Below are 26379 nucleotides of genomic sequence, written 5' to 3'. Positions count from 1 at the left end.
AGATTTACCCAGTACTACACTACTTATTACTGTAGTATAGATGAAAGAGTATTGGGTTCCAGACTCAGCTTCACCCCTTAGGCAAGTGAGTTAACCTTGTTGAGCAGCTTGTCATCAGCAAATGAGGGCAGTGACAGCTGCCCAGCCTTTTCCACAGCATCTGACTGGTGTTGAAAGAGTTAATGTATGTGCAAATGTGCCATAAAAACTACAGGGCATTATGTAAATGCAAGGTTTTGTTAATTTGGGCCTGGGTACCTTGTATTATTCTTCCACATGGTTTATGGACCTAAAAATTAGTTTAATAGTAGTTAAATAATTTTAACATTCCCAAGCAAAAATCTAGTAAACAAAAAAAATATATCAACCTTAGACATGTGGAAAAGGCAAAACTATGGAGACAGTAAAAAGATCAGGCCGGGTGTGGTGGCTCATACTTATAATCCCAGCACTTCAGGAGGCCAAGGCAGAAGGATCGCCTGAGCCTAGGAGTTCAAGACCAGCCTGGGCAACACAGCAGGACTCCCATCTCAATAAAATTTCAAAAACATAAAATAAGATCAGTGGCTGCCAGTAGTCTAGAGAAAGGGAGAGAGGGATGAATAGGTAGAGCACAAGGGATTTATAGGACTGTGAAACTCTTCTGTGTGATACTGTAATCGTGGATCCATGTCACTACACATTTGTCAAAATGCATAGAATATATAGCACCAGAGTGAACCCTAACGTAAACTATGGACTTAGTCAATAATAATATATCAATATTGGCTCATGAATTTTAACACAAGTATCATACTAATGCAAGATGTAAATAATAGGGGATAAGGGCCGGGCGCAGTGGCTCACGCCTGTAACCTCAGCACTTTCGGAGGCCAAAGCAGGCAGATCACCTGAGGTCGGGAGTTTGAGACTAGCCTGACCAACATGGAGAAACCCCGTCTCTACTAAAAATACAAAAAAATTAGCCAGGCATGCTGGCACATGCCTGTAATCCCAGCTACTCGGGAGGCTGAGGTAGGAGAATTGCTTGAACCTGGGAGTCGGAGATTGTGGTGAGCCAAGATCACACCATTGCACTCCAGCCTGGGCAACAAGAGCAAAACTCCATCTCAAAAATAATAATAATAATAGGGGGAAAGAGGGTATGTGAAAGGGTATATGGAAACTCTGTACTTTCTACTCAATTTTGATGTAAAACTAAAAACCATTCCCCAAAAAAAGTCTATTAATTTTTTTTTAAAATCAACCTTATAAAGCAAATTCTACTTAGGGATTTAGGAAGTAAAAGGAATGAGCCTGGTGTTCTTAAAAATGCCTGACAAACTAGATATTGTGTACTCATCTTTTTAGCCCAATGCTGTTCTATAAAATTTTTATGCAATGATGGAAATATTCCAGACCTGCTCTAATACAGTAGCCACTAGCCACAATGGCTACTGAATACCTGAAACTTGGTTAGTAGGACTGAAGAAAAAAAATTTTAATTTTAATGATAGTTAACAAATTTAGCTACCTGTCACTAGCAGCTACTATCAGCACAGTTTTAGACAACTCCAAGAGACCCCAGTAATGTACTGTAACATTACCTTTAGAAGCAAAAGGTTACCTCAAGAGACCATTCAAATGAATGTAGTTATGAAACAATGCCACAATTAACTGAGCAGGTCACGACTAGGCAAATGTTTAAAGCAACCAGGAACCAAAAAAGCCCATCTCCAATTGTTCCTCACTTCAGGTCCCATGATGTAACTAGATAACGACAAAACAGTCACTTTTCTTTTCATTCTTTCAATATTTTCAAAAAACTCAATTCATTAAACATCATTTCTGCTTCCTGAAAAAAAAGGGTAGAGGTTAAGTTGGAATTAAAGCATATTTTTTCAAGTCAGTGACCCAAAGGAAATTTTAAAAACTAAGGGACATAAAGAAGTAATGTAAAAATGATTTTTTAAAAAATTTTTGGCCAGTTGCAGTGGCTCATGCCTGTAATCCCGCCGCTCTGGAAGTCCGAGGTGGGTGGTTTACTTGAGGCCAGGAGTTCAAGACCAGCCTGGCCAACATGGTGAAACCCTGTTTCTACTAAAAATACAAAAATTAGCTGGGTGTGGTGGCGCACACCTGTAATCCCAGCTACTCAGGAGGCTGAGGCACGAGAATCACTGGAACCCAGGAGGTAGAAGATGCAGTGAGCCAAGATCGCACCACTGCACTCCAGCCTAGGTAATAGAGTGAGACTCTGACTTAAAAAAAAAAAAAACTTTTTTTTTTTTTTTAAGAGACAGGGTCTTACTTTGTGGCCCAGGCTAACCTCCTGCTTCAGCCTCCCGACTAGGTGGTACTACAGGTGCATGCCACCATAGCTGGCTTAAAAATGATTTTTGCAAACACAAGATATTCACCCAATTTGCTAAATGAAAATTCAAAGATTAATATTTTACCATGTATTTGAATGCCGTCACTGTCAGTTAGAAATCAAAAGGAAAAAGATGCCCAGAAGAGCATAAGCAAAGAAGAATGGAATATGAGGTACGTAAACAAAAATAAGTACACATACACATGACTATTCCTATCCAGCTGTTAAGCAGAGCTCTGCACCCCAAAGGATCATTACCTCCTATCTTGGTTATTTAAAATGCTAGTTGATTAAACCTCAGTTCCTAATTCAACCTCGGAGTCCTCCTCCCCTGGGGAACCTATGAAATCAAATACTGAGATTGGCACCCCACCCTCAGGGAATAAGTGTCCAAAGTGACGTGTTGAATCCCTTACAGGACATTGGTCCACAGCTTCTTTTTCAGTCCTGCAAGCACTGGATCTTTCTCTTAGAATACAAAGAGAGGGAGAGAAAGAAAGAGAGGTAATTGAGAAGGAGTAACACTGTCATGCAAAAACATGAAAATACCTGACCTTAGAAACAGGCCCCAAAAAGCTAATTCTTAACACACTGCTCAGATGTAAACTGGACCTTTGTTCTCCCATTTGAAGTTTATGAATTGCATTAGAAAAATATTATTTCGTAATTTCATACAGGAGTTAAGAGTGTTCAAATACATAATTAAGTAATATTAAATAGCCCTCGGTGATGAAGCAAGACATCCAACAAGCTGAACGTTTCAATATGTTTGCCTGCAAGGAAAAAAAGAGATGGGGTTCCCATCTTCCCAGCCTCAGTCCCCGCAGTTATCCATTCCAGGGCCCCGAAAGCCCTGTACCCCATTCGTTGTGCAATCTTTTTCAAACTCCACCCACTGAGCTCCAGAACAAGTGGAATTATCCCATTCTGAAAGAGGTTTCAATTTTCCTGTATCTAGGGAGGGACTGAAAACTCCTTGACGTGAGTCAAGTAAGGCAAGGGGAACAGTCCGGCCTGTTTCCCAGATTAAGAAAGACCCAAGGCCAGGGTCCGGAAGGCGTTCAAGTTTCCGCTCATCAAATTAAAAAAAAAAACTAATAATAAATGAAAGAAAGAAAAGAGGAAAAAAAAGGGGAGGGTGGTAAATAGGACTGGGAGGACCAGCTATCACGCGACATCCCAACTCTGCAGGAACCAAAAAAGGTCCTACAGCATCGCATCGTCTCCCCATCCATCCCTGGCCCCACGTGCAGCCAAGCCCGCGGAGCGCCGGGATCTAGGTCCCGGGGGCCGAGCGTCCCGCTCGCACCGGCCCTGCGACGCTCACCCGCTCGCCTGCCCGCCCGCGCAGTGGCGGGGAGCGCAGGGGGGCGGGGGAAGGGGGGCCAAGCACACCCCGGCTCCGGCGCGGTTATCTTACTGCGCAACAGCCTAGCCTGAGCGGCCCGGGGGCACCCCGCAGCGCGCCCTGCGCACCTGCCCGACGCCAGGAGGGCAAGTCCACGACCCCTGCGCGCCCCCAGACGGCGGCACTCAGCGCCGGGAGCACGGTGACGGCGGGGACTGGGAGACCGAACGCCTGGCGCCCGGATCCCCGCGGTGCTGGCCGCACGTGGCTGTCACACCTGGCGCACCCCCGCCTCGCACCCCTACCCCCTTAGAACCGCGTGCGCCCCCTGCCCTCCCTCCCGGCTTCCCAGCCGCGAGCCGCCAAACCCCAACCGTCGTCCCTTCCCACCCCATCCATCGCGGTCCCACCCCCCCCACCTGCTCCCACTGTCGTCACCCCCGGGAGGGAAGAGGACCGGATGTTCGTCCCGTGGCTAAAGGTAACCAGGGAGAGAGAAGAGGTGGACCCCGAAAAAGGGAGCCCAAACATCCCCCCGGCCCAGCAACAACGAGGGCGTCCCCCTGACTGACCTTCTGCCGCGGGCTGCGTCGCCGTACGCCCCGTCCGGCCTCAGTCGCCTCTTCGGCGCCGCCGCCTCTTCCCCGCGCTGCCTCCTCTACCCGCGTCGCCATGAGGTGACGGCAGCAGCCAAACAAGCGGCCCGACAAGGGGCACGGAATCTCGCAGGGCCTGTCGCCCCGCCCCCGAGCCCCCACGACCAATCGCCGCATGCGAGACTTCCCACGTGACCGGAGGAGGTTGGCCCCCGAGGGGACGGAGCGAGATGGGGGTGGGGAGCATTGAATATTGGGCTGGGCTTCTGCAAGACCGAAGGGCAGATAGAGGCCGTGTGAGTCTGCGCGATCGGGACTAGGACTCGGGAGTGGACTACAAGTCCCAGCAGGGCGTGCGGCCACAGCTAGCAGGCTCGGATCGGGATTGGAACAACATAAAGCGGCGTTCTGAGAAGGGGAGAGTGCTGCACCCAGTGTGCTTCGTGTGCAGCCTAGTGGGACTTGCGGTTTCTGGGGGCGATGTCTGGCTACAGGAAGGTATTCGTTATGATCCTTCGGGGAAAGTTTAGAAATATCCCCGTGTTTGAGAAGGAGCACGATCGGCGACACATTCTTGTGTTTTTGTTTTTGTTGCCGTTCTTAGGAATCGGGCGCGAATGATTTGGGGATAAGGGAAAATACTTCGCGACTTTCAAGACGGAAGGCGTATTGGCTCTTAGAATTTGAAGTTTCGTGCTCGGGCACCTGCTCAGAGTCCTGCCCTCCACCAGAGTTGTCACCACGGTTTACTTGTCCCGAGCTCCTGCAGGATAGGTGCCGCATTCTATTCACCTTCGTTGAACCGCCCCGGCTTCTGCACACTTACTTGGCACTTCATTCACGTTGAATGTATCCTGCTTTCTCCCACCCCATTTACTCGTTTCATTACCTAAATTGTTCAACAAACTCGGTTTGCTGAACTGAATTTTTTTTTCTTGATATGATGTTGGGGGAGAGAGGGGAGTTTTCCTCAGGAATATTCCCTATTTCCATCTGATGGAACCAGATCTCCAATGGCCGAGCCTCTGAAAGGCACAGACCGTCATGAAAGCCTGATAGATTGTCTTAAATAATTCATTATGAGGCCGGGCGCGGTGGCTCACTTCTGTAATCCCAGCACTTTGGGGGGCTGAGGCGGGTGGATCACGAGGTCAGGAGTTCCAGACCAGCCTGGCCAACATAATGAAACCCTGTCTCTACTAAAAATACAAAAATGAGCCGGGCATAGTGGTGCGCCCTGTAGTCCCAGCTACTCGGGAGACTGAGACAGGAGAATCGCTTGAACCCGGGAGGCGGAGGTTGCGGTGAGCCGAGATCGCGCCACTACACTCCAGCCTGGGCAACAGAGCGAGACTCCGTCTCAAAAATAATAATAATAACAATTCATTATGAAAATCTGTGCAAGTCATATCACTGTTTATTAGATTTGAATACAAAACGTTGGTAGCAGGCGGCAAAAATTTAATACATAGATGAGAGTAAATTTCAATATTGGGGAAATTCCATCCATTGCTTTTAAATATTTCTGTAAGTTTGAAAAAAGTATCGCCGGGCGCGGTGGCTCAAGCCTGTAATCCCAGCACTTTGGGAGGCCGAGACGGGCGGATCACGAGGTCAGGAGATCGAGACCATCCTGGCTAACACGGTGAAACCCCGTCTCTACTAAAAAATACGAAAAACTAGCCGGGCGAGGTGGCGGGCGCCTGTAGTCCCAGCTACTCGGGAGGCTGAGGCAGGAGAATGGCGTAAACCCGGGAGGCGGAGCTTGCAGTGAGCCGAGATCGCGCCACTGCACTCCAGCCTGGGTGACAGAGCCAGACTCCGTCTCAAAAAAAAAAAAAAAAAAGAAAAAAGTATCATTATTTTGTTTCCTGGGCAGAACATCGCAGTCTAGCTTTGCGATTTCAAAACCAAAGCATAGTTTGAGACGTAGGTGACAACAGATAATGAACCGATAACTGGACTCTATAAAACTGATGACCTTAGCCACCATGTCTCATATTCTTAAAGGCAAGTCCCAACAAGATGCAGAATAAATCTATCTGTAATGCAATTCTCCAGGGATCAAGTGGCAAATGCACTGTAGTTAAATTATGGTACAATAGAATGCCACGAAGCCATTAAAACTGATGAACATTTTTTAAAAATTGATATAGAAGGCCGGGCGCGGTGGCTCAAGCCTGTAATCCCAGCACTTTGGGAGGCCGAGACGGGCGGATCACGAGGTCAGGAGATCGAGACCATCCTGGCTAACACGGTGAAACCCCGTCTCTACTAAAAAATACAAAAAACTAGCCGGGCGAGGTGGCGGGCGCCTGTAGTCCCAGCTACTCGGGAGGCTGAGGCAGGAGAATGGTCTAAACCCGGGAGGCGGAGCTTGCAGTGAGCTGAGATCCGGCCACTGCACCCCAGCCTGGGCGACAGAGCGAGACTCTGTCTCAAAAAAAAAAGAAAAAAAATTGATATAGAAAAAATATTCCATTTATGTAGAATTGCCTCCGAGTGTGTTTTTTGTTTGTTTGTTGAGTCGAGTCTCGCTCTGTCGCCCAGGCTGCAGTTCAGTGGCACGGTCTCTGCTCACTGCAAGCTCCGCCTCCCGAGTTCACGTCATTCTCCTGCCTCAGCCTCCCGAGTAGCTGGGACTACAGGCGCACGCTGCCACGCCCGGCTAATTTTTTGTATTTTTAGTAGAGACGGGGTTTCACCGCGTTAGCCACGCTCGTCTCGATCTCCTGACCTCGTGATGCGCTCGCCTCGGCCTCCCAAAGTGCTGGGATTACAGGCGTGAGCCACCGCGCCCAGCCAACCTCCAAGTATGTTTATAAAGAGGTTTTTAGAAGGCTCTTTGGGGCTCCGTGCAGTGGCTCATGCCTGTAATCCCAAACACTTTGGGAAGTGGAAGTGGGAGCATCACTTGAGGCCAGGAGTCTGAGACCAGCCTGGGCAACATAGTGAGTGCCCATCTCTACAGAAAATAGAAAAGCTAGCCCAGCCTGGTGGTGGGTGCCTGTAGTCACCACTACTGGGGAGTCTGAGGTGGGAGGAAACTCTTCAGCCCAGGAGTTCAAGATTACAGCAAATTATGATTGTGCCACTCACTCCAGTCTGAGCCACAGAGTGAGATCCTGTCTCAGAAAAAAAAAAAAAAAAAAAAAGGTGGCTGGGAGCAGTGGCTCACACCTGTAATCCCAGCACTTTGGGAGGCCGAGGCTGATGGATTGCCGAAGGTCAGGAGTTCGAGACCAGACTGGCCAACATGGTGAAACCCCGTCTCTACTAAAAATACAAAAATTAGCAGGTCGTGGTGTGGTGATGGGCTTTTCTTTTTTCTTTTCTTTTTTTTTTCCCCAGACGGAGTCTTGCTGTCGCCCAAAGCTGGAGTGCAGTGGCATGATCTCGGCTCACTGCAACCTCCACCTCCCAGGTTCAAACAATTCTCCTGTCTCAGCCTCCCGAGTAGCTTAGTTGCCCATGTTATGCACCCCTAGCATACTGTACTTCCCATACCAGGCCAGTCCCCACTCTTCAAGGCAGTGGCTTGTCTAATTGACTCTTTCCCCCAGCCAGATGGTGAACAAAGTGAGGGCAAGGACTGTACCCATGAGACTCCTGTGTTCCCAGTGCCCAGCAGAATGCCAGGCACAGTTTGCACATGGTAGTTCACGCCTGTAATCTCAGCATTTTGGGAGGCTGAGGCAGACAGATCACTTGAGGTGATCTGTCCAGCCTGGCCAACATGTTGAAACCCACCTCTATCAAAAATACAAAAATTAGCCAGGCGTGGTGGTGGGCACCTGTAATCCCAGCTACTAAGGAGGCTGAGGCAAGAGAATTGCTTGAACCCTGAAGGCAGAGGTTGCCGTGAGCCGAGATCGCGCCACTGCACTCCAGCTTGGGCAACAGAGTGAGACTCCACCAAAAAAAAAAAAGCCAGGCACAGAGAAAGCTCTCCACACATACTTACTGAGAAAAAGAACCCCTGAATAGATAACTGCATTAATAAATCAATTTTCTGAATCTGTTCAGATGAGGACCAAACCTTCAGTTCCCCAAGGTGATATCCTATCCCTTGTTGAAACATCTTGGAGAGTTTTCTGATAGCAATGTCCCTCTGCAACACTGTGTAGACCCTCCAGCAGCCACCGGACCAAGGTCAACCCAGTATAAACTTGGTGGCAATAGAAAGTTTTCATTCATCAGTTAAACAGGAGCACTGTATTAGCCACCGGGCATACCTTGATTTAGAATAAGGGGCACCCAGGCCAACACTGAACATGTATAACACTGAACACGTACAACACTGAACATGTACAACAAACAATAATGTATGAAATGGAGGTATTGCAGGGTAACCTCTTGAGGGTTATTTTCTACTGGTGGTGGGTGGTTTAAGGATGTTTTAAGGTGACATCTGAGCTGTGTCTAAAGGGCAACAGAAGTTAAGTTAGCCACACTATTCTGACTTGTCCACCTCAGAGTACTTTCAAAGAAAGAAAAGCTCCTACTAACTTTTAAATCAGCCAAGAGTATTGTTTCATCAAAAGAGTTGAATTTCATGTTTGTTGCATACTATTGGGGTTGTAGGTAGTGAAAAAGAGTGTTTGCCTCTTCACAGAACAAAGAGCTTATTGTTTAATATGATTACACAATACCATCTTTCTGAGCTAACCCTGATTTTAGTCCTTGTAGGAATTTGGCCAGTTTCTGCATTTGCTATAGATGTCCACATTTCTGGCAGACACTGAAAGATTTAGAAAATGATTGTACTTTATACACAGATCACTCAGGCATACTGATGGCAGGCTATGGAGTGTACTATTAGATTGGCACACACCAGGGTGCCAGCTCTAGCAGAAAGAGGATTTTTAAAATAAAAACTCTTCTCATGTATGAACTATTGGGAGAGAGTATGTGCATTTCGAAAATTCGAATACGTATATTGCATATTTCAGAGTATTGGGATTCATTAATTTTGTTCTGATATACTTCCCCAAGTCTCGCCTATAATTATAAACTTCAAGGACATGGAAACAACGTTCATGTATAGAGACAATGGAAAAGAAAAATACAAAATACAAGTAAGTTTAGGCTTTATTGAAAATCACGGGGCCCGGCGTGGTAGCACATATCTGTAATCCCAGCACTTTGGGAGTTCGAGGCAGGGGGATTGCTTGAGGCCAGGAGTTTAAGACCAGCCTGGGCAACATAGGGAGACCCCATCTCCACAAAAAAATAAAAAATTAGCCTTAGCCAAGTGTGGTGGTGCGTACCTGTAGTCACAGCTACTTGGGAGGCTGAGGCAGGAGGATTGTTTGAGCCTGAGAAGTTGAGGCTGCAGTGAGCTGTGATCATGCCAGTGCATTCCAGCCTGGGTGACAGAGTAAGACTCTGTCTCAAAACAAAGCAAATTTTTTTTTTGAGACGGAGTCTTGCTGTGTCACCTAGGCTAGCGTGCAAAGTGAGACCCTGACTCAAAACAATTAAAACTTTTTTTTTTTTGAGACAGAGTCTCACTCTGTTACCCAGGCTAGAGTGCAGTTGGCATGATCTCGGCTCAATGCAATCCTGGGTTCAAGTGATTCTCTTGCCTCAGCCTCCTGAGTAGCTGGGATTACAGGCACGAGCCACCATGCCCAGCTAATTTTTGTATTTTTAGTAGAGATGGGGTTTCACCGTGTTGGTCAGGCTGGTCTCAAACTCCCGACCTCGTGATCCGCTGGCCTCAGCCTCCCGAAGTGCTGGGATCACAGGTGTGAGCCACTGTGCCCAGTCAAACAATTTTTTTTAAGTTGTGTTTTTTGTTGTTGTTTTTTTGGTTTAAGTGACAGAATCTCTCTCTCTCTGTTACCCTGGCTGGAGTGTAGTGGTTTTCATCCTAGCCCACTACAGCCTCGAATTGGGCAACAGAGCAAGACTCTGTCTCAAAAAAAAAAGAGAAAAGAAAGGGCCGGGCTCGGTGGTTGACGCCTGTAATCCCAGCGTTTTGGGAGGCCAAGGCGGGTGGATCACCTGAGGTCAGGAGTTCAAGACCAGCCTGGCCAACATGGTGACACCTCATCTCTACTAAGAAAACACAAAAATTAGGCCAGGCACAGTGGCTCATGCCTGTACTCCCAGCACTTTGGGAGGCTGAGGTGGGCAGATCACCTGAGGTTGGGAGTTCGCGACCAGGCTGACCAACATGGAGAAACCCCGTCTCTACTAAAAAATACAAAACTAGCCGACCGTGGTGGCGCATGCCTGTAATTCCAGCTACTTGGGAGGTTGAGGCAGGAGAATCGCTTGAACCTGGGAGGCGGAGGTTGCGGTCAGCCAAGATCGCACAATCACACTCCAGCCTGGGCAATAAGAGCAAAACTCCATCTCAAAAAAACAAAAAATTAACTGGATGTGGGAGCGCGTGCCTGTAATCCCAGCTTCTTGGGAGGCTGAGGCAGGAGAATTGCTTGAACCTGGGAGGCGGAGGTTGCAGTGAACTGAGATCACGCCACTGCACTCCAGCCTGGACGACAGAGCAAGAATCCAACTCAAGAAAAAGAAAAAAGAAGAGAAGAAAAGAAAAGAGAAGAGAAAAGAAAAGAAAAGAGAACCATCCTGGGCAACCTGGTGAAACCCCATCTCTACTAAAAATACAAAAAATTAGCCAGGCATAGTGGCGGGCACCTGTAATCTCAGCTACCCGAGAGGCTGAGGCAGGAGAATCCCTTGAACCCAGAAGGTGGAGGTTGCAGTGAGCCGAGATTGTGCCACTGCACTCTATCCTGGGCGACAGAGTGAGACTCAAAAAAAAAAAAAAAAAAAAGAAAGAAAAGAAAGAAATCAACATCCAGTTTACACCACTGTAATTTTGGATTTTTCTGTCACTTGCCATCAAACTGATTCTGAAATCACAGAAAGATATATATAGATTTGCTTCTAGGGAAGAGGGTCTATGCTTTTTCACTCACAGTCACATACACACACACACACACACAGATGCTCACTTCCTCCCATCACCATCCTCTGGAAATGGGTGTTTTCATTTTGTTAATTTAATATCTTAATTTTTTTACATTATTTTCATGTAAATATTATCCACAACCTAGTTGTATAGTATCCTATTAGTAATTTCTTTTTTATGTTTCTTTTTTTGTTTTTTTTAATTGAGATAGGGTCTTGCTCTGTTGCCCAGGCTGGTCTCAAACTCCTGGACTCAAGTGATCCTCCCGCCTCAGTGGGAGCCACGGTGCCCTGCTCCATGTTTCTTTTTTTTTTTTTTTTTTTTTTTTTTTGAGACGGAGTCTCGCTCTGTCGCCCAGGCTGGAGTGCAGTGGCCGGATCTCAGCTCACTGCAAGCTCCGCCTCCCGGGTTCGGGCCATTCTCCTGTCTCAGCCTCCTGAGTAGCTGGGACTACAGGCGCCCGCCACCTCGCCCGGCTAGTTTTTTGTATTTTTTAGTAGAGACGGGGTTTCACCGTGTTAGCCAGGATGGTCTCGATCTCCTGACCTCGTGATCCGCCCGTCTCGGCCTCCCAAAGTGCTGGGATTACAGGCTTGAGCCACCGCGCCCGGCCTCCATGTTTCTTTTCTCTTCTATTTTCCTATATCCTGTTTTGCTACAGACAGTTCCAGGGTTACAATTTTTTGATGTTACAATGGTGCCAAAGTGATATGAATTCAGTAGATTGACTTCGAGTACCCATACAACCATTCTGTTTTTCACTTTCAGTACAAGTATTCAATAAAGCACATGAGATATTCAACACTTTATTGTAAAACAGCTTTGTGTTTGATGATTTTGACCAACTGTAGGCTAATGTAAGTATTATGAGCTTGGCCGGGCGTGGTGGCTCATGCCTGTAATCCCAGCACTTTGGGAGGCCAAGGTGGGCAGATCACCTGAGGTCAGAAGTTCGAGACCAACCTGGCTAACATGGTGAAACCTCATCTCTACTAAAATACAAAAATTAGCCGGGCATGGTGGCTGGCACCTGTAATCCCAGCTAATTGGGAGGCTGAGGCAGGCGAATCGCTCGAACCTGGGAGGTGGAGGTTGCAGTGTGCTGAGATCGTGCCACTGCACTCCAGCCTGCGCGATAGAGCAAGACTCCATCTCAAACAAATAAACAAACAAACGTATTATGAGCTTACTTTAAGGTGGGCTAGGCTAAATTATGATGTTTGGTAGATTGTTTTTTTTTTTTTTTTTTTTGAGACGGAGTCTTGCTCTGTCTTACCCAGGCTGGAGTGCAATGGTGTGATCTTGGCTTTGCGCAACCTCTGCCTCCCAGGTTCGAGCAATTCTCCTGTCTCAGCCTCCCGAGTAGCTGGGACTACAGGCATGTGCCACTACACCTTGCTAATTTTGTATTTTTAGTAGAGAAGGGGTTTCACCATGTTGGCCAGGCTGGTCTCGAACTCCTGACCTCAGGTGATCCACCTGCCTTGGCCTCCCAAAGTGCTGGGCTTACAGGCGTGAGCCACCGCACCCAGCCACGTTAAGTGTATTAAATGCATTTTCCTCTTATGATATTTTAAACTTCTGATGGGTTTATTGGAACATAACCCCATCATAAGTCAGGGAACATCTGTACTTTGTAGATGATCTCAACTTTGTCTTCTAATACTACTAACGAAGTTTTGATCAATGTCATTATATTTTATTTAATTTTTATTTAATTATTAATTTTTGAGACAAGGTCTTGCTCTGTTACCGAGGCTGAGTGCAGTGGTATGATCATAGCTCACTGCAGCCTTGACCTCCAGGGCTCAAGTTGAGGCAGGAAAATAGGGTCTGGAGGCAGGGACTATAAGGCCGATTCACACTTCAGCTATGACATGAAATATCCTCTCCATAGGGCGTAGGCCAAGTAAATGACTTTGTAACTTTATCCTCTTCATTTACATAGGGCATACCTCAAGTAGAGGGTATTTTTAAACTCCCAAAAATTCTGAAACAGGGCCTTTGAGCTATGCTCAGGCCCACTCGAACACTGTGGAGTGTACTTTCATTTTCAATAAATCCCTTAATTCCTTCCTTGCTTTGTTTGTGCGTTTTGTCTAATTCTTTGTTCAAGATGCCAAGAACCTGGACACTCTTCCCCGGTAACAAAGTGATCCTCCCACCTCAGCCTCCCAAATAGCTGGGACTAGAGGCATGCACCACCATGCCTGGCTAATTTTTATTTATTTATTTATTTGTTTATTTATTTATTTATTTCATTTTATTGGTAGAGACTTGGTGTTACTATGTTGCCCAGGCTGGTCTTGAACTCCTGGGCTCAAAGGATCCTCCCTCCTTGGCCTTCCAAAGTGCTGGGATTACAGGTGTGAGCCACTGCACCCAGCCTGCAGGACAATTCTTTTTTTTTTTGAGATGGAGTTTCACTCTTGTTGCCCAGGCTGGAGTGCAATGGCCTGATCTTGGCTCACTGTAATCTCTGCCTCCCGGGGTCAAGCAATTCTCCTGCCTCAGCCTCCCAAGTAGTTGGGATTACAGGCATGCACCACCACCATGCTTGGCTAATTTTGTATTTTTAGTAGAGACGGGGTTTCACCATGTTGTTCAAGCTGGTCTCGAACTCCTGACATCAGGTGATCCGCCTGCCTTGGCATCCCAAAGTGCTGGGATTACAGGCGTGAGCCACGGTGCCAGGCTGACAATTCTTTTTTTTTTTTTTTTTTTTTTTTTTTTTTTTGAGACGGAGTCTCGCTCTGTAGCCCAGGCTGGCCGGATCTTAGCTCACTGCAAGCTCCGCCTCCCGGGTTCACGCCATTCTCTGGCCTCAGCCTCCCAAGTAGCTGGGACTACAGGCGCCCGCCACCTCGCCCGGCTAGTTTTTTTTTTGTATTTCTTAGTAGAGACGGGGTTTCACCGTGTTCGCCAGGATGGTCTCGATCTCCTGACCTCGTGATCCACCCCTCTCGGCCTCCCAAAGTGCTGGGATTACAGCTTGAGCCACCGCGCCCGGCCCAGGCTGACAATTCTTGAAGAGTAAATACCTTTTCCCATCAAAAGGAATCAAGATTCCTCGAAGAATTGCCTGCTTCCAGGTCTGAGGAAAGGAAATGTAAATTATTACCGATTTTTCTTATTTTTTTCTTACTATGTTAAGCACAGAAATTCCCAAAAACATAACCACAAATAGTTTAAAAAAAAAAAAAAAAAAAGATGGCCAGGCGCGGGTGGCTCACGTCTGTAATCCCAGCACTTTGGGAGGCCCGGGAGGGTGGATCACCTGAGGTCCAGAGTTCGACACCAGCCTGACCAACATGGAGAAACCTCGTCTCTACTAAAAATACAAAATTAGCCAGGTATGGTGGCACATGCCTGTAATCCCAGCTACTTGGGAGGCTGAGGCAGGAGAATCGCTTGAACCCGGGAGGCAGAGGTTGCGGAGAGCCGAGATCACACCATTGCACTCCAGCCTGGGCGGCAAGAGCAAAACGCCCTCTAAGTTTTTTTTTTTTCTATGCATATGAGGCAGGAGAATAGGGTCTGGAGGCAGGGAACCTAAGGCCAATTCACGCTAGCTTCCTAGAACTAAGTCAAAAGGAAAACCCCGACTTTCCACACCTAAATAACAAAAGGATTGGAAGCTACTCCCTTTGCAAATCCCCCGCTCCACACCTTTTCTGTGTGGCAGATGGAAAATTGAAAGCATTTCTGATTGGTTGGTCTCTTCTCTTCTGATTGGTTGCTCCCCCCCTCCCCCCCCCCCCCTCCCCCCCTCCCCCCCTCCCCCCCTCGTCTCTTCCCTCTTCTCTTTCCTCTTTTCGGAAGGAGTCTACCTCTGTGGCCCAGGCTGGAGTGCAGTGGCGCGATCTGCGCTCACTGCAATCTCTGCCTCCCAGGTTCAGGCGATTCTTGTGCCTCAGCCTCTCAAGTAGCTGGAATTACAGGCATGTGCCACCACACCTGGCTAATTTTTGTATTTTTAGTAGAGATGGGGTTTCATCATGTTGGCCAGACTGGTCTCAAACTCCTGCCCTCAGGTGATCCACCCGCCTTGGCCTCCCAAAGTGCTGGGGTTCCAGGCGTGAGCCACCACGCCTAGCCTGATTGGTTGCTTTCTGTAGCCAATCAGACGTTTGCATAGGAGTGAATGTAACTTTGTAACTACACTTCATCCTCTGATTGGTTGCTTTCCACAACCAATCAGACTGATTGCAGGCCACTATTTCATTTACATAGGATGTACACCACGTAACCAATGGAAAACCTCTAGAGGGTATTTAAACCCCAGAAAATTCTGGGGCTCTTGAGCTGCTATACTAGGCCTGCTCCTGCCTTGTGGGATGTACTTTTGTTTTCAATAAATCTCTGCTTTTGTTGCTTCATTCTTTCCTTGCTTTGTGCGTTTTGTCCAATTCTTTGTTCAAAACGCCAAGAACCTGGACACCCTCCACCAGTAACACATACGCATGCCCAACACACACATACACGGGCATTTTTGGAAGAAAAAGTGTAATCATATTAAATATTTTTGTAAATTCCCTTTTATATTTCATTTAACATTATATTGTGAACCTTCTCTCATGTCAAATGTAGCGCTTTGACGTCATTTTTTAAAGCATTCAAGAAATCCTTTATCCAAAAGAAATCACAGTCAGGGCATTGATGAACAAAACAAATTGGTTCAGTTTCCCAGGTGGACTCTGGACTGGGCCTTTTCCCTGCCTTGCAGGCTGCAGCCATGCTTGGGAGCTACAGCATTAATCTAAAGGGCAATGACTCAGCTTCATTTGCATAACCATGGTGCACTGCATGCAAAACATTTACAAGTTAAAAGCCGTAGGTGTCCTTTAAACCTATTGTTTTGGAGAATGATACTTTTCTTTACACTTTCGCCTGAAAGAACTGCTGTATGTATTTGAGCTGGGCTTAATTTCACCCTCAGTGTACCAGAGGTGGCTGTTACCTGGCAACTGCCTTTCCGAGGTTGCTGTTGTTGCGGTTTTTTCTCTTTAGATTGAGTTAGTCGCTTTTTTTTTTTTTTTTTAAATTTTTATTGTTATTGTTTTATGAGACAGGGTCTTGTTCTGCTATCCACACTGGATTGCAGTGGTGCAAATATGGCTCACAGTAGCTTTGGCCTCCTGGGCTCAGGCCATTCTCTTGCCACTGCAGTAAATGCCCAGCTAATCTTTTATTTTTACTTTTTATGTATTTGGTTTTTTTGAGACGGTAGAGTTTGTTGGGGGTTTTTTTGTTTGTTTTATGAGATAGTCTTTGTTGGGTTTTTGTTTGTTTTTTGAGACAGTTGCCCAGTCGCCCAGGCTGGAGTACAGTGGTGCAGTCACAGCTCACTGCAACCTTGACCTCCCAGGCTCAAGTGATCCTCCCACCTCAGCCTCCCGAGTAGCTGGGACTACAAATGCATGCCACCATGCCTGGCAAAATTTTTTTTTTTTTTCTTTTTTTTGAGACGAGGTCTCGCTCTGTCACCCAGGCTGGAGTGCAGTGGCCGGATCTCAGCTCACTGCAAGCTCCGCCTCCCGGGTTCACGCCATTCTCCTGCCTCAGCCTCCCGAGTAGCTGGGACTACAGGCGCCCGCCACCTCGCCCGGCTAGTTTTTTTGTATTTTTTAGTAGAGACGGGGTTTCACCGGGTTAGCCAGGATGGTCTCGATCTCCTGACCTTGTGATCCACCCGTCTCGGCCTCCCAAAGTGCTGGGATTACAGGCTTGAGCCACCGCGCCCGGCCATGCCTGGCAAATTTTTAGTTTTTTTATTAGAGGTGGAGTCTCACTATGTTGCTCAGGCTGGTATAGAACTCCTGGGCTTAAGGGATCTGCTAGCCTTGGGCTCCCAAGGTGCTGAGATTATAGGTGTGCCAGGCCCAGTCAGTAGAGTTTTAACTGGGTGTTTTATTGACGTGTGTAATGTTGGGACCTGTCTTCTTGTTTTATGTAGCTGTAGTTTCTTGATTTCTCTTATGCTATGTAATATCTGACTTTTACGGTAGCTGTTTCTTTTAGTTCTACTACATATGTAGTATAGTTATACCTGTATTTGGAGTTTACATAGGTCTTCTCTCCAATCTTGCATTTTCTGTTTAACATTACATTTATGAGATTCATAGATTCACTCACAGCATTGTGCACAGCTGTTATTTTTTCGTGTTCTTGGCTCTTCTCTATGGTTATTACATTGTCATTATAATTCCATTCTACTGTTGATGCACATTTGGGTTGGGTGCAGCCTGAGGTCACTAGAACATCACTTTTATTGACAGTTGTGCATGTACCACCTACTAGCACATGCCATATGTTGTTTTTATTTTCCACTTTACTAAGTAATGGTAGTTATTTTCATAAGTGGTTAATACATTTGGTACTCCCCAGGAGAGGAACTGCTTGCTGGGCAAAGAGAAGTACATATTCAACTTTTCATTGAAGTAATGCCAGTTTTGGCTTTCTTCCAAAGAGATTGTGCCAGTATATAGTCGCGCCAATAGCATGTCGATGTTCCTGTTGTTTCACATGCTTACTAACTCTTGATATTTTCAGACTTCTTTTTTTTTTTTTTTTTTTTTTTTTTGGAGATGGGGTCTCACTCTGTCGCCCAGGTTGGAGTGCAGTGGCACGATCTCAGCTTCCTGCAACCTCTGCCTCCCAGGTTCAAGTGGTTCTCCCACCACAGTCTCCCAAGCAGCTGGGACTACAGGCGCGCACCACCATGCCCAGCTAATTTTTTGTATTTTAGTAGAGATGGGGTTTCATCATGTTGCCCAGGCTGGCCTCGAACTCCTGAGTCCACCTCAGCCTCCCAAAGTCCTAGGATTGATTACAGGCGTGAGCCACTGAGCCCAGCCTTCAGACTTCTACATTTTTGACTATCTGATGGGTGTAAAATGTATCACTTAAAATATTTGCACACAATTCCATCGTGTGGATGAACAATCATTTGTTCGAATCAAGGTTCTGGTGTACGACATATAGGTAGCTGCCAATTTTTCTGTTGTATACTCAAAGCAGTGCTTGTCTAATTACTTCCTTAGCATGAATTCCAATAGTAGAAATGTTGGGTTAAATGTTCCTCACATTTAACATTTTGATGCTTGTTACCCGACTGCCATTTGGAAAGATTTAACAATTTTACATTCTCATTTACAGTATTTTTATGCTTTTTCCCCATCCCTGTGTCAAAATTAGGTATTAAAAGAAATCTACAGAAATTAGCTGGGCATGGTGGCTGGTGCCTGTAATCCCACTACTCCAGAGCCTGAGGCAGGAGAACTGCTTGAACCCTGGAGGCAGAGGTTGCAGTGAGTGGAGATCGCACCACTGCACTCCCGCCTGGGCGACAGAGCGAGACTCCATCTCAAAAAAAAAACAAAAAAACCCAAAAAATTCTAAAGGATGCATGTCCTTAATTTTAGAAGTCAAATTACACAAGGCTTTTAAAACAACGGAGACCCCTGACCAGTGCTTCTCTCTCTGTAACTACCAATGGGTTCATTTTACCCACTGCCCAGATAGAGCCGATTTATCAAAACAAGGGGATTGTAATGGAGTTTAATTCACACAGAGCTGGCCGAACAGGAGACCGGAGTTTTATTATTACTGTGAATAGAAAATATCTTGGGCCCCCAAAATCACTAAGCTAAAGGGAAAATTCAAGCTGGGAACTGCTCAGGGCAAACTTGCCTCCCATTCTATTCAAAGCCATCCCGCTGCTCACTGAGATAAATGCATATCCGATTGCCTCCTTTGGAAAAGCTAATCAGAAACTCAATGCAAACCATTGTCTCTCACCTACTTGTGACCTGAAAGCCCTCTCCCTGCTTGGAGTTGTCACCTTTTGATTCCACTTGTCCCGCCTTTCCGGACCAAACCAATGTTCATCTTACATATGTTGATTGGTGTCTCATGTCTCCCTAAAATGTACAAAACCAAGCTGTGCTCTGACCATTTTGGGCACATGTCGTCAGGACCTCCTGAGACTGTATCATGGGCACCCATCCTCAACCTTGGCAAAATAAAATTTCTAAATTAACTGAGGCCTGTCTCAGATTTTTGAGGTTCACTTTACTCAAGTCAGTCTCCCTGAAGATTTGGAAACTGAGGTTTTTAAAGGATAATTTGGTGGGTAGAGGGCTAAGGAGTGGGGAGCGCTGATTGGTCAGGTCAGAGATGAAATCCTAGGGAGTCAGTCGAAGCTGTCCTCTAGCAATGAGTTGGTTCCTGGGTGGGGACCACAACACCAGATGAGCCAGTTTATTGATCTGGGTGGCGCCAGCTAGTCCATTCAGTGCAGGGACTGAAAAATATCTTGAACACCAACCTTAGGTTTTACGGTAGTGGGTAGTGATGTTATCCCTAGGAGCAATTGAGGAGGTTTGGAATCCTGTGGCCTCTAGCTGCAAGACTCCAGAACCATAATTTATTTTTTAATTTTTATTTATTTATTTATTTTTGAGACAGAGTTTCACTCTTGTTGCCCAGTCTGCAGTGCAATGGCACTACCTCGGCTCGCTGCAACCTCTGCCTCCCAGGTTCAAGCGATTCTCCTGCCTCAGCCTCCTGAGTAGTTGGGATTACAGGCACCCGCCACCACGCTCGGCTAATTTTTGTATTTTTAGTAGAGACGGGGTTTCACCATGTTGGCCAGGCTGGTCTCGAACTCCTGACCTCAGGTGATCCGCCCACCTCAGCCTCCCAAAGTGCTGGGATTACAGGGGTGAGCCACCGTGCCCAGGCTATTTTTCTTTTATTATTATTATTTTTTACTTTCTTTTTTTTTTTTTTTTTTTTTTTTGAGACGGAGTCTCGCTCTGTAGCCCAGGTTGGAGTGCAGTGGCCGGATCTCAGCTCACTGCAAGCCCCGCCTCCCAGGTTTACGCCATTCTCCTGCCTCAGCCTCCGAAGTAGCTGGGACTACAGGCGCCCGCCACCTCGCCCGGCTAGTTTTTTGTATTTTTTAGTAGAGACAGGGTTTCACCGTGTTAGCCAGGATGGTCTCGATCTCCTGACCTCGTGATCCGCCCGTCTCGGCCTCCCAAAGTGCTGGGATTACAGGCTTGAGCCACCGCGCCCGGCCTTTTTTTTTTTTTTTTTGAGACGGAGTCTCGCTCTGTCGCCCAGGCTCGAGTGCAGTGGCGCCATTTCGGCTCACTGCAAGCTCCGCCTCCCGGGTTTACGCCATTCTCCTGCCTCAGCCTCCGAAGTAGCTGGGACTACAGGCGTCCAACACCAAGCCCGGCTAATTTTTTTGGTATATTTAGTAGAGACGGGGTTTCACCGTGTAAGCCAGGATGGTCTCGATCTCCTGACCTAGTGATCCTCCCGCCTCGGCCTCCAAAGTGCTGGGATTACAGGCATGAGCCACCGCACCCGGCTATTTTTACTTTCTTGGGCTTTCCAGTAAAGACCAGAAAACCTGCTAGATAAATTCTAAAACAGCTGTAACACTAAACCATAATATTGTGGCTAATTTGTTAGTCCTACAAAGGCAGTCTGGTTCCCACGCAAGAATGGGGTTTGTTTCAGGAAAGGGCTATTATAATTTGTGTCAAAGTTAAATTATAAACTAAGTTCTTCCCAAAGTTAGTTTGGCCTGTGGCCAGGAATGAACACAGAAGCAAGATGGAGTCAGTTAGGTCAAATCTACACACTGCCATAACTGTCTCACTGTTATAATTTTTGCAAAGGCCGTTTCACATCCCCAATTCCCACTTCCCAGGAGCCATTTACAACTCTTAGCAGTTTTGTCTGCATCCATGTCTCATAACAATATGCTTACGCCACTTGCCCTTGATTTTCAGTTGTAGATTGTGCATAGACTGCAAATTGCCCACTCTGATACCAGCTTTTCCTCAGCCTTCAGAGCTATTGCACCTCCAGAATTCCTGAGCCTTTCCAGGCTTCTGAAGCATGAAAGTGTTCTTGTTATCACTTGACTGTTGCTGGCCCTTCTGTTTTTGTCACTATGAATTTACAGCTTTTCTTTTCATTCCTTTATTGTCATTCAGTGGGGTTTGTGGATGGAGTGGCGATAAATGCATATATTTGTGTGAAAACCTAAGATATTGTACATTTCAGAAAACTAAAAAACCAAACCCCACTTTGAAAACAGAACTAAAACAGTATTTATTTTACAAAGGCCTCTTTAAAAATAGGATGACATTTTAGACACAGGTTGTTAAAAAACGTGCAGTCCAACCCTTTCATTGTACTGTTAAAGAAGCTGAGTGTGTCAGGCTGAGTATTTTCACCAAGTTTCCTGACTTTCCACTCGAATCTCTTTCCCCAGCCCCGTGGTTCTCAATCTTGGCTGCTGTTACAAAGTCTTGGAGAGTTTCAAACAACCCTGTACCCTCAGGGCTACATCCCCCGCCAAATAAATCAGTCTCTCTGCAGGGGAGCCTGGGCATCAGTAGCACCTGGACTTGCCAGGAGGTCCTACTGTACAGCCATGCTTGAGGATGACTACCTGCTGCCAGGAGATTGACCGGTTTAGCCCCATTTCTAAAAGCATGGTAATGTGGACATCAAGACATCCATCACAAGCTCATTATTATTTGTTTCAGACAGGGTCTGGCTCTGTTGCCCAGGCTGGAGTGCAGTGGCCTGATCACAGCTCACTGCAATCTCCTCCTCCCGGGCTCAAGCCATCCTCCCACCTCAGCCTCCCGAATAGCTGGGATTCCAGGTGCCTGCCATCACGCCTGGTTAATTTTTTTTTTTAAATAGAGACGGGCTTTCACCCTGTTGCCCAGGCTGGTCTCTAACTCCTGAGTTCGAGTGATCTGCCCACCTTGGTCTCCGAAAGTGTTGGGATTACAGGCGTGAGCCTCTGTGCCTGGCCTATTTTTATTAATTACCTTTGTGTGTTATCCAGATTTTTTTTTTTTTTTTTTGAGACGGAGTCTCGCACTGTCACCCAGGCTGTAGTGTAATGGCGTGATGTCGGCTCACTGCAACCTCTGCCTCCCGGGTTCACGCGATTCTCCTGCCTAAGCCCCCCGAGTAGCTGGAATTACAGGAGCACACCACCACACCCGGCTAATTTTTTGTATTTTTAGTAGAGATGGGGTTTCACTATGTTGGCCAGACTGGTCTCAAACTCCTGACCTTGTGATCCGCCCACCTTGGCCTCCCAAAGTGCTGAGATTACAGGCGTGAGCCACCACACCCGGCCCCAGATTTAAAATATTATCTATTTTCATGCCTCAATTTCACAAGCATGTATTCTGTTAATCCAATTAACAATGAACACTCAACAATTTTGTTAGTGGCATCAATATGGTGTTCTTGTGCCACAGTCCTTTGATAGTGGCATATTATTTAGCTCAGTTCTCACATGCCACTTATACCCTAAAGCAAATCTCCATGAAACAGTTTAAAATTGCTGAGTGATGTAGTCATTTTGCTATATCAGGATGTTTTCATTGTCTAAGTGCAGTAATGGCAGAGAACATTACGCACTTTATGGCTACTATGCTGATTATAGCTGGATACTGGATACTGTAGGAGTAGTTACTCGAAACCTCCATTATGATGAATTGATCTATTATCTCTATTTATTAGGTCATAGGAGCTGGTTAACGTCGCTGTTTTAGCTCTGGCCAGCAAAAAGCACAGTCACTGTTTATTATGGTTAGCAGGGAAGAACAAGAAAAATCACTACGGGCCGGGAGCGGTGGCTCAAGCCTGTAATCCCAGCACTTTGGGAGGCCGAGACGGGTGGATCACGAGGTCAGGAGATCGAGACCATCCTGGTTAACATGGTGAAACCCCGTCTCTACTAAAAAATACAAAAAACTAGCCGGGCGAGGTGGCGGACGCCTGTAGTCCCAGCTACTCGGGAGGCTGAGGCAGGAGAATGGCGTGAACCCGGGAGGCGGAGCTTGCAGTGAGCTGAGATCCGGCCACTGCACTCCAGCCTGGGTGACAGCGCGAGACTCCGTCTCAAAAAAAAAAAAAAAAGAAAAATCACTACGTATTATCACTCCTTGGGGGCGGGTGGCAGTGAAGGAAAAATCCCACAACAGCCTTGGAATACCAGAGCTACTGACTGTGGGTTAGAATGGTCTTTCATTATGAAGGACAACCCTTCATATTGAATTTGAGAAGTCTACAGTGAAAGTAAAATGTGTTCTTAAAATGCAATACTATCTCGAGGCAGTTTTAATTCTAACAATAGGAGCCTACATACCAGATGGCTTTGAAATATTTACAGGTCCTCTTTATCTGAAATTTTAGTTACCCAGGAACAACCATTATAACTTATACCTTGCCACTAAAAGTAAGGTTTATTTATTCAGAAAAAAAGGGTAATACAATTTTTCATTTTGAAATAAATCAGGATGCATTGAATAAATGCTGTTTTAAAAGCCATACTTTCAACAACTGAAATCATAGATGGCTTTATCTAAGTAAATCCCTTAGTGTGAAGACCAGATAAATCATTTGATGATTTGTGAGAAGTATGTAACTGCATGTGATTAAAGCTTCATGTGTATTTGTCATGTCATGACTCGGTAGTTTAGCCTACAGAAGTAATCATTCATTAAAATGGCCCATCTTCCCCACAATAAAACTGATTATAAACCATATCAAAATTTCTGCCACTTTTGGTCAGGCGTAGTGGCTCATGCCTGTAATCCCAGCACTGTGGAAGGCCGAGGCAGATGGATCACCTGAGCTCAGAAGTTCAAGACCAGCCTGAGCAACATGGGGAGACACCCATCTGTACAAAAAATACAAAAGGTAGCCAGGTGTGGTGGTGTGTGCCTGTGGTCCCAGGTACTCAGGAGGCAGAGGTGGGAGGATCCCTTGAGCCTGGGAGGCAGAGGCTGCAGTGAGCTGAGATCCCACCACTGTACTCCAGACCGGGTGACACAGTGAGACCCTGTCTCAAAAAAAAAAAAAAAAAATTCTACCACTCATGCCTGTGATCCCAGCACTTTGGGAGGCCGAGGTGGGCGGATCACCTGAGGCCAGGAGTTCAAGACCAGCCTGGCCAACATGGTGAAACCCCATCTCTACTAAAAATACAAAAATTAGCCAGGTGTGGTGGCACAGGCCTATAATCCCAGCTACTCTGGAGGCTGAGGCAGAAGAATCACTTGAACCCAGGAGGCAGAGGTTGCAGTGAGACGAGACGAGATTGTGGCCATTGCACTCCAGCCAGGGAAACAGAGTGAGCCTCCATCTCAAAAAAAAAAAAAAAGAAAAAGAAAAAAGAAAAAAAAGTTGAAAACTAAATTTGCTAAAATTAAATGTGCCTAATTTTCCTAATTAAAAAATGTTTATCTTTACTTAAAAATGGAGGGGGATATCTCACTATTACTAGAAAGAGTAACTATATAAAATAATTTGAATTACTGATGCACATTCAGAGTCCTGGTTTTTAATACCAAAAAGCCATCAAGGCCGGGCGCGGTGGCTCACGCCTGTAATCCCAGCACTTTGGGAGGCCCAGGCAGGCGGATCACCTGAGGTTGGGAGTTCAAGACCAGCCTGACCAACATGGTGAAACCCTGTCTGTACTAAAAATACAAAAATTAGCCGGGTGTGGTGGTGCATGCCTGTAATCCCAGCTACTAGGGAGGCTGAGGCAGGAGAATTTCTTGAACTTGGGAGCCAGAGGTTTCAGTGAGCCGAGACTGCACCATTACACTCCAGCCCAGGCAACAGTGTGAGGCTCTGTTTCAAAAAAGAAAAAAAAAAAGCTGTCAAACAGGCAAATAAAATACTGCAAGTCAGACATAATCATAAGATTTCTGCTGAAACCTTTTAAATGTCTTGAAATCCTATTTTTAACAATATTTTGATTAAAGCAAATCATCTTGATTACAATAGTGCATCTTAAATCACTGGGAGTACAAGTGTAATTGCTGCTTTATCTCTGAAATGGTGTTTCTCTAGTTTTTTTTTTTTTCAAAAATTACCAATTAAGGTCGGCACGGTGGTTCACGCCTGTAATCCCAGCACTTTGGGAGGTCAAGGCGGGCGGATCATTTGAGATCAGGAGCTCGAGACCAGCCTGGCCAACACGGTGAAACCCCATCTCTGCTAAAAATACAAAAAAATTAGCCGGGCATGGTGGTGGGTGCCTGTAATCCCAGCTACTCCGGAGGCTGAGGCAGGAGAATCGCTTGAACTTGGGAGGTGGAGGTTGCAGTGAGCCGAGATCAAGCCACTGCACTCCAGTCTGGACGACAGAACAAGACTGTCTCCAAAACAAAACAAAACAAAACAAGGCCTGATTTACCAAGAATATTTCTCATCCCCCTAAAAACTTGCCCCCCCCCCTTTTTTTGAAACAGGGTCTCTGTCACCCAGACTGGAGTGCAGTGGCATGATCACGGCTCACTATAGCCTGGATCTCCTGGGCTCAAGCGATTCTCCTGCCTCAGCCTTCCAAGTAGCTAGGACCACAGGTGCGGGCTACCACGCCTGGCTCATTTGTACTTTTGTAGAGGCAAGGGTCTCCCTATGTTGCCCAGGCTGGTCTTGAACTCCTGAGCTCAAGTAATCTGCCTGCCTCAGCCTCCCAAAGTGCTGGGATTACAGGTGTGAGCCACCACGCCCAGCCCTTGGGTCTCTTTAATTTTGGTAGTATAGAAATAATCGGAACCTCAGAGAAGACACCTGTAATGCCAACTAGAAAAACACTGCTGCAAAGGACATCTAGTGGAAGGGTAAAAAGTAAAAAGCAGTAGAAACCTCAGCTTCCCTGAGAGCATATTAGATCAGTGCTTCCCAAACTGTAAATAAAGTCCATTCTCATCCCCTGGGGGTTCTTGGTAACATCAACTGGTCTGGGGCAGGCTTGAGATGGTGCATTTCTAACATACTACCAGGCCATGGCCGAGCTACACTGGTTCCTGAGCCACACTCTGAGCAGTGAGGCATAATCTCCATAGTGTGATGTTCATATTTTAGCATTTTATTAAGTTTTACAGGTTTTCATGCTCGGTATATCTTGGTGGCTAATCCCTGGGCATGTAATAAATACTTAGAAATTTTCTACCAAACATGGTGATAAATTATTTTGCTCTTTAAAGGAATAACACTTATTACCTATATAATTTACTAAAGCAGAACATTTTACTCCTTGATGAATCCATAAAAATACAGCATAACTGTA

The 26379-nt window shown here is 46.2% G+C and overlaps 1 protein-coding gene and 1 non-coding gene across 2 annotated transcripts in view; both read right to left on the bottom strand.

Moving 5' to 3' along the window:
* Window positions 1-4432, bottom strand: part of TXLNG (taxilin gamma) — a 57569-nt gene extending 53137 nt beyond the window's left edge. Inside the window, exon 1 of the mRNA XM_050777649.1 lies at window positions 4274-4432. Within this exon, the coding sequence (XP_050633606.1) occupies window positions 4274-4375 (102 nt within the window). The 5' untranslated portion in view covers window positions 4376-4432. The remainder of the gene's footprint in view (window positions 1-4273) is intronic.
* Window positions 4433-20633: 16201 nt separating this feature from the next.
* On the bottom strand, window positions 20634-20695 carry LOC126947004 (U7 small nuclear RNA). Its single transcript, XR_007722859.1, has one exon. It is a non-coding gene; the product is annotated as a U7 small nuclear RNA (small nuclear RNA).
* Window positions 20696-26379: the final 5684 nt, after the last annotated feature.

Source organism: Macaca thibetana, chromosome X, assembly GCF_024542745.1.
Source record: "Macaca thibetana thibetana isolate TM-01 chromosome X, ASM2454274v1, whole genome shotgun sequence".
Lineage (NCBI taxonomy): Eukaryota > Metazoa > Chordata > Mammalia > Primates > Cercopithecidae > Macaca > Macaca thibetana.
The sequence above is the reverse complement of the archived record's forward strand: the minus strand, read 5'-3'. Positions and strand labels throughout refer to the sequence as shown.